This window comes from Mauremys reevesii, linkage group 22, assembly GCF_016161935.1.
Source record: "Mauremys reevesii isolate NIE-2019 linkage group 22, ASM1616193v1, whole genome shotgun sequence".
Lineage (NCBI taxonomy): Eukaryota > Metazoa > Chordata > Testudines > Geoemydidae > Mauremys > Mauremys reevesii.
The window spans coordinates 22,007,487-22,015,898 of NC_052644.1; the positions used below are offsets into that span (position 1 = coordinate 22,007,487).

At 64.0% G+C, this 8,412-nt stretch overlaps 1 protein-coding gene across 1 annotated transcript; it reads right to left on the reverse strand.

The window, feature by feature from the left end:
* Nucleotides 1-88: 88 nt before the first annotated feature.
* HRC (histidine rich calcium binding protein) lies at nucleotides 89-7,195 on the reverse strand. The gene is made up of 6 exons (XM_039510302.1): nucleotides 6,475-7,195; nucleotides 6,013-6,083; nucleotides 1,639-1,707; nucleotides 973-1,027; nucleotides 840-876; nucleotides 89-576 (listed from the first exon to the last, which is right to left on the reverse strand). Exons 1-6 carry the CDS (start codon nucleotides 7,193-7,195, stop codon nucleotides 540-542), a joined length of 990 nt encoding a protein of 329 aa, XP_039366236.1. The 3' UTR covers nucleotides 89-539.
* Between the last annotated feature and the right edge of the window lie 1,217 nt (nucleotides 7,196-8,412).

Consider the following 8,412-nt stretch of genomic DNA (forward strand, 5'->3'; position numbering starts at 1 on the left):
GAGGTGGCCGCCTGTGGGGAACCCAGACCCAGCTACCCGGGGGGGCTGCTAGACTCCTTCCCCCCTCCCCCCCAAAAAAAGTCTCAGGTGGGGGGAAGGGGGCCAGTTTTATTCACAGGGAAACAAGCACCAAAGAACAAAACGTACAACGTGGAGGGGGGCTGCTATGGGGTCCTGCAGCTCATGCTGGGGGGGCCACTTATGGGGGGAGCAGGGCAGCGTCCGGGGGGGATGAGATGGGGGCATCAAAGGAGGTAAGTGGAGGCTGCATGATGCCTCGTGGGGAGGCTGCAGCTTGATGCTTCCCCCCCCCCGGTGCCCTCTGAGTGGGGCTGCCCCCCCACCTAAAGGGGATGACCCCCCCTGGCCTTGTAACTAGGCACTGGGGGGGGGTGACAGCGCAGTTTGAGGTGCAGGACTCATGTCCCCCCTCCCTTGGGGGGGCCACCTGCTCCTTGGCCCCCTTTAACCCCTAAGGGGCAGAGGTCAGCCAGGTTCTTCCCCCACCCCCCAAAAAAATGATTCTCCCCACGAGCCTTTCACTGCTCCTGATGTTCGAAGATGGATGAGACAGACCTGGGGAGGAGAGGGAAGGGTTAAACTCCTGGTGACCCCCAGCCCCCTCCCCCAGGAACTGGGGTCCCACCCCCAAAAGGGATAAATTGGTGACCCCCCCACCCCCTCCCGCTGGAACTGGGGTCCCCCCCACAGGGTTACACTGGTGACTCCACCAGAACGGGGGGGTTACGTCCCTCCCAGCCCAGACCTTTTCCCAAGCTGAAGCCCGCCCCCCCCCCCAGCAGGGGGTACCCTGGCTCTGGGGTGGGGGTGTCACTTACTGGACCAAGGCCCCAGAGAGCTGGTCCATGATGCCTCCTGCAAAACAGAAGCACAGAGGGGTCAGACGAGCGCCCCCCCCATGCCCGCCCCAGGATCCCCCCCCCCCCGGGGCTGGGTGCAGGGGTCACTCACCTGGCTGGCAGCCCGTCTCGCAGAGGAGGGGGCACACGTAGCAGAACTGGCAGTACTGGCGGCGTGGGGGGAGGAGAGAGAGAAGTGAATTACTGCCAGGGCACTGCTGTGGGGAAGCTCGCAGCGCTGGCATCCCACCCCGGGGGCACTGCTGTGGGGAAGCTCGCAGCGCTGGCATCCCACCCCGGGGGCACTGCTGTGGGGAAGCTCGCAGAGCTGGGGTCCTTGGCCAGGGGCACTGCTCAGGGGAAGCTCGCAGCACTGCACTCCCTGTGACACTCCTCAACTGGGGCACTGCTCCGGGGAAGCTCGCAGCGTTGGTGTCCCTGCCTGGGGGCACTGCTGTGGTGGAGCTCGCAGTGCTGGGTTCCAGCCAAGAGCACTGCTCCAGGGAAGTTCCCAGGGCCAGGGACACTGCTGCGGGGAAGCTCGCAGTGCTTGGTTCTCCATCCAGGGGCACTGCTGCAGGGAAGCTTGCAGCGCTAGGGGCCCTGGGCGGGGGCATTGCTGTGGAGAAGCTTGCAGCACCGGGATCCTCAACTGGGGCACTGCTCCAGGGAAGCTCGCAGCGCTGGGTTCTCCAGCCAGGGGCACTGCTGCAGGGAAGCTCGCAGCGCTGGGATCCCCAGCCAGGGGCACTGCTAGGGGGAAGCTCGCAGCCCCTACCTGGCAGGACTCGCAGTGCTCGCTGGTGTCACCCTCCTTGCATGGGCACTTCTCACATTCCCCGCAGTGCTGGAACGAACCAACCGGGGGGGGAGGTGTCAGGGCCAGGACCACAAGCCAGCCACCCATCCCCCATGAGCTGGGGAGAGAACCCAGGAGTCCTGGCTCCCAGCCCCCTGTTCTAACCACCAGACCCCACTGTGACAGAATAAGGAGTATTAACCTGATAATGGTGCAGGGGAGTTTTACTAGTTTACTGTTTTCTGCTAACACAGGGCGTGCCTCAGTTTCCCTGGGGTGCTGCACCAGTACTAGGTGGGGATGGGAAATAAGGGGGCGACGTCACTGAGGGATGATACCTGACGGCCAGCACGGAAAGGTTGGTGGCCGCCTTTCATAACCTGAGCCCAGGACGGGGTCGGGGCCAGGTGACACCTGCCCGGGAAACTGGAGAAAGGCTGGAGGAGGAGCCTGAGGGAGGCGGCTGGAGGGGTTTTCAGTTTGGAGCTGGCTGGGGAAATGGGGAGAGGCCCAGAACTGGGGTCTGGGCTCCCTACCCCCTAAGAAGGACCTGCCTGAGGGGCCCTGTTTCCTGTACCTACAAGCTCTGGGTTTTGGGCTGTTCCTGTCAGCTAATAAACCACCTGTGTTACTGGCCGGCTGAGAGTCCCTGTGAATCACAGGAAGTGTGTGGGGGGGGTGCAGGGCCCCGACTCCCCCACACTCCGGCACACTCCAGCAGTAGTGGGATGGACTGCACGCCGGGAACGGTGCTTAACCCCTGGGGGTGGGGGCCCCTCGAGAAGGGCTGTTGCAGGAACGGGGTCCCCCTGGAGACTGTGGTGAGCGGTTCCAGGGGTGGAGGAGTCGGCAGCTTGACCCTGGGGGAGAGGTGGTGACCTGGAGCAGGGTGGGACAGTCGGGTTCTTCCTGGAAACCGTGGGGAGCTGAGCGCGCCCAGGCCTGCGAGTGTCCAGCGGGGAGATGTATCAGCAGCGCCTTACGGGGGAGCTGGAGGAGGAGGATCACTCAGAGGAGTTGAGCCCAGCCCAGCCCGGTGGCACCAGCGTCTGTCCCAGCTGGGAGGGGTCAGACTGATGCCAAGGGCACCCCAGGGCCCCTCCGACCTGTGCCTGGGGCGGGGCTGGAAGGAGCCAGGCGAACCCTGGGGGCACCGTGACCCCCGCGACCAGCAGGGGATCCTCACGACCAAGCTCCCCGTCGCTGGAGCTGAGGCGGCTGGAATGGGAGAGGGAGTTAAAACTGAAGGAGCTGGCGGATGAGGAGAAGGAGCTGGAGAATGGGGAGAAGGAGCCGGCAGATGAGGGGAAGGAGCCGGCGGATGAGGAGCAGCATGAGCTGGAGCTGGCCAGGCTGAGGAGCAGAGAGCCCCCCGCTGCGGTGAGCGAGGGGGGACCCAGGACTGCCTGGAGCTTTGATCGGCGCATCCTGTCCCGGTGTGAGGAAGGGCAGGACGTAGATGAATTCCTGACGGCTTTGAGGAGGCCTGCGAGCTGCACAGGGTTGACCCTGCGGACAGGCTCCGGTTTCTCACCCCCTTACTGGACCCCAAAGCCGTGGGGATGCACAGCCGAATGGAAGGGGCGGAGGCAGAGGACTATGAACTGTTCAAACAGGCCCTGCTCCGCGGGTTGGGGCTGACGCCCGAGGCGAACCGGGAAAAGTTCTGGAGTCTGCGTAAAACCCCTGAGGACACATATTTGGAACTGCACAAACTCCAGGCCGCCTGGGAAGGGCCCTTTCAAGGTTGTCAAGCAACTAAATGAGGTAAACTATGTGGTGGAGCTGTGGAACCGGCACCGCCGCTGGGTACTGTGTCAGTGTGATGAAGCCGTGTGTGGGCATTGGGAGGAGCAGGGAGATGACCCTTTAGTAGATCTATTCCCTGGGACAAGAGCTGGCTCCCCCTGGAAACAATTCCCCTCTCGGATCGCCTGACCCCTGCCCAGCGGGCTGAGATCAGAGCGGTGCTGCATCTGTACCGACAGCTGTTTTCCACCAGCCTGGACTCTAATCTGACTGTCCAGCGGGTGGAGACAGGATCGCACCCGCCCATAAGATGCTCCCCCTTCCACGGCACAGGGAAAACTGCTCAGGGCCTGGAGAGAGAGGTCAGGGACATGCTGGCTTTGGGGGTGATCCAGCCGTCTGCCAGCCCTTGGGCCTCGCCGGTGGTGCTGGTCCCCAAGAAGGACGGGTCAATCCGGTTCTGTGGGGACTATCGGAAGCTCAATGCCATCACCGTATCTGATGCCTACCCAATGCCCAGGCCTGACGAGCTCCTAGACAAGCTGGGGGGAGCTCGGTACCTCACCACCATGGATCTTACAAAGGGCGACTGGCAAGTGCCGCTGGATGCAGATGCCAGGCTGAAATCGGCTTTTATCACCCCTCTGGGGCTCTGAGGTCCTGGCCCTGCCTTTCGGCCTGAAGGGGGCACCGGCCACCTTCCAGCGCCTGGTGGATCAGCTACTGAGGGGGATGGAGAGTTTTGCTGTGGCGTATATTGACGACATCTGCGTCTTCAGCCAGACCTGGGAGGACCATGTGTCCCGGGTTAAACGAGTGCTGGACCAACTCCAGGAGGCCCGGCTGACCGTAAAAGCTGAGAAGTGCAAGGTGGGGATGGCTGAAGTATCCTACCTGGGTCACAGGGTGGGGAGTGGCTGCCTAAAGCCGGAACCAGCCAAGGTGCAGGTGATCAGAGACTGGCCCGCTCCCCAAACCAAAAAGCAGGTCCAGGCTTTATTGGGATGGCGGGGTACTAGCAAAGATTCGTGCCCCACTTTAGCGCCATAGCCGCCCCCCCTCACTGAGCTGTGCAAGGAGGGGAAGCCGGACAAGGTGGTCTGGACCGAGCAGTGCCAGAGGGCTCCCTGTGCATTGAAGGAGGCTCTGGTCAGTGGCCCAGTTCTCGTAACCACAGACTTTGACAAGCCCTTTATGGTGTTTGCCGACGCCTCAGACACAGGGCTGGGGGTGGTGTTAATGAAAAGGGGGAGAGACACCCCATCGTGTACCTGAGCAAGAAGTTGCTACCCCGGGAGCAGAACTCCGCGGCCATCGAGAAGGAATGTCTGGCCATGGTGCGGGCCCTTAAGAAACTCCAGCCATCTCTCTCTGGGCGACACTTCAGCGTGTGCACCCACCACTCCCCCCTGACCTGGCTGCACCAGATGAAAGGAGCCAACGCCAAGCTCCTGAGGTGGCGCCTGCTCCTGCAGGATTGCGAGGCGGAGGTGGCCCATGGGAAGGGGAGTGCCAACGGGCTAGCTGATGCGTTGTCCCGGAGCGTGACCCCGCTCAGTTCAGTCTCGAAGGGGGCAGAGATGTGCCGGAGTAGGGAGTATTTGTGATGGAGTAGGGGCTGTCTGTGGGGGGGTTGGGAGAGCCGGGGAGGACTTTAGGTGAGGGACAGGTATTCAGCCTGTAACCTGAGCTAGGCAAGGGGGAGGAGAGGTCAACACCTTTGCCCGGGGAGCTAGACAAAGGCAGGGAGCCGAGTGGAGAGGGTTGGGTCAGTTTCGGTTTGGGACTGGGTGGTGGGAGTTCAGGGAATCCTGTGCTGGGATCCAAGCACCCTGAACCCCAGAAGGGCCAGTTTGAGGGGTCCTGGCTCTGAACACAAGCCCCCCTGTATCCTGTGTTCCTGTTGTCCAATAAACCTTCTGTTTTACTGGCTGGCTGAGAGTCACTGTGAGTCCCAGGAAGAGGGGTGCAGGGCCGGACTCCCCCACACTCCGTGACAGTATTAACTTGGAAATGGGGCAGGGGCGTTTTACTAGTTTACTGTCTTCTGCTAACACGGGGCGTGCCTCAGTTTCCCCCGGGGTACTGCACCAATACTAGATGGGGATGGGAAATAAGGGGGTGACGTCACTGAGGGATGATACTGTGGCCAGGTGACAGCTTCTGCCCGGGAAACTGGACAAGGCTGGGTGAGGCAGCGGGAAGGGGTTGTAGTTTGGAGCCAGCTGGGGAGATGGCGGGGGCAGAACCTGGGTCTGGACTTCCCATCCCCCAAGAGGGACCTGACCGAGGGGTCCTGATTTCTGTACCCACAAGCTCTGTTTAGACCGTGTTCCTGTCGGCTAATAAACCTTCTGTGTTACTGGCTGGCAGAGAGTCAGGGTGAATTGCAGGAAGTTGGGGGTGCAGGGCCCTGACTCCCCCACACTCCATGACAACCCACTGCCCTCCCAGAGCCAGGGGTAGAACCCAGGAGTCCTGGCTCCCAGCCCCCCTGCTCTAACCACTAGCCCCCACTCCCCTCCCAGGCCAGGGATAGAACCCAGGAGTCCCGGCTCCCAGCCCCCTCCCGCGCACACAGACTAACCACGTATGGGGGGTTACCTTGCAGAAGGCGCAGTATTGGCACACGGAGCCCGGCTGGTAGCCGTCCTCTTCTTCCTCCTCCTCGCCCTCTGCAAGGACAGACACAGCTACCCTGGGCTCCATCCCCGGACTGGGGAGGGGAGTGGGGTCTGGTGGGTTAGAGCGGGGGGTGGAGGGGCTGGGAGCCAGGACTCCTGGGTTCTCTCCCCCTCTTTCTCCCCAGCACAGCAGCTGTGGGGCTGGCACATTGGCCCTGGCAGGCAGATCCTGGGCCCGACCCCCTTACCCTGGGTAACACCCCCCCACACCCAGCAGGCCCACGGCCCTGAGGTGATCAACTGCCTGGGCCCCCTACTATGCCCCCCCAGCCCCAAAGTGTCTCCTTTCCCTCCCACTGCCCTTCTGTGCTGCCCCTGGATGATCCCTGCCCCCCACTGTGCCCCAGCTCCCCCTCCCCCCAGGTGCAGGGGCTGCACTCACCATCATCTTCCTCCCCCTGGCGCACCCTGCCCCATCTCTCCTCCCTGTGGGGCTTCGTCAGGACCCTCTCCTCAGACTCGTCCTCCTCCTCGGACTCGTCCCCCTCCTCCTCGGACTCGTCCGACTCCTCGCTGTGCCCAGGGCGGCCATCCTCGTCTTCCTCCTCCTCCTCGGGCTGGGGGCGCCAACGGGCCTCGTCCTCATCCTCCTCAGCGTCATGGCGACGGCGCCTGGGGGCATCTTCTTCCTCGTCGTCGTGGCGACGGGGCCCAGGGGCATCTTCTTCCTCGTCGTCGTGGCGACGGGGCCCAGGGGCATCTTCTGCCTCATGGGGCTGCTCCTCATCGCCATGGTGATGGGGGCGGTCACCGTGGAAGTGGGGCTGCCCCTGGGGCTCTACGTCGCCGTGGTGATGGTGGTGGCCAGGGCCAGGGGCCTCGGGAGGCGGCTGCCCCTCGGCCTGCTGGGGGAGCGCCACGTCGCCGTGGCGACCGTGGGGCTGCTCCTCCTCGCCGTGGTGATGCGGCTGCCCCTGGGCCTGCTGCGGGGGTTCCACGTCACCGTGGCGATGGTGGCCGGGGCCAGGGTCGTCGTGGTGATACGGCTGCCCCTGGGCCTGCTGGAGGGGTTCCACGTCGCCGTGGTGATGGTTGCCACGGACCCCGGGGGGCTGCAGGGCGCAGAGCAGGCCCAGTAGGAGCCAGGCCTTGGGGGGGGCCATGGGGGTGCAGGACGGAGCCGAGCAGCGGTGGAGCCGCAGATGCCCCAGGCTCCTCTGAGTGACGGCCCCAGCTGCCCGGCTCCCCCCCCAGCCCCCCAGCCAATGGCGGCCTTGCCCGGCCCCAGCGGGCCCCTCGCTGCCCTTATACAAGACACCCCTCCTCCCCAGAACAGGCTATAAATAGCCCCCCCACGGCAGCTGGGTCACTAGCTCGGGGTATGGGTCCTGTAGTGGGGGCAGGGCTAGGAGCCAGGACGCCTGGGTTCTCTCCCCGGCTCTCTGTGACCTGGGGCGTGGCGGGGGAGAAAGGGGGCTGCAGCGTTCAGGGCAGGAATGTGCTGATGGGACCCGAGGAGGACAGCGAGCGGGTTGGGGGGGGTGTCTATAAATACCCGGCTGCCCACGGCCTGGGCACTCGCTGCAGGGCGAGGGGCCAAGTCGGGTGTCACATTCCCAGCCGCGGGCATCCAGCCAGGGGGCTGGGCCAGCCAGACTCTGAACGCCCCGCGCCTGACCCATGGGGGACGGACCCCCCCTTCTCTCCCAGACCCCCCCCCCAACCACTAGCCCCCACTCTCCTCCCAGAGCCAGGGAGAGAACCCAGGAGTCCTGGCTCCCAGCCCTCCCCACCCTCAATCTGCTCTAGCCACTAGACCCCACTCCCCTTCCAAGCCAGGGCAGAACCTAGGAGTCCAGTCTCCCAGCCCCTCTGTTATGAAGCTCCTATGCAGGCGACGCAGCTGCTGGGGTAGGGAGACTTTAGGGGCCCCCACGGGCAGCCCCCCCCCATAAATGCAATGTCCTGGGGTGGGAGGGGCCCAGCTTTGAGGGGACACACTAATGCAAACCACCCTCACGCTGGGGGGAGGCAAACAGGCATTTGGTGCCTGGGAGAGTGTGGGGGGGACAGGAGGGGGCCTTCCCTATCCCCCGGGGGGGGGGCGTGGCTCAGAGTCGTCGTTGTCCCCCCCCCGGCCATTCCCTCCCTGCCCCTCCCAGGCTGGATAAAGGGTGTGGATACACCTGCTATTTGCTCAGGGCGTCGTGGCTGTGAACTCTGCTCCAGGGTGGGGACCCCCTCCAAGGAGGCGTGAGCCGGCCCTGCCCCTGTGCAGGGGTGGGGTGGGGCTCCAGATTGAATAACACCCCCCACCCCTCCCCCTAGGGAGCTGAGATCAGAATCCAGTCCTGACCCCATTGCAACTAGGAGTGACTCC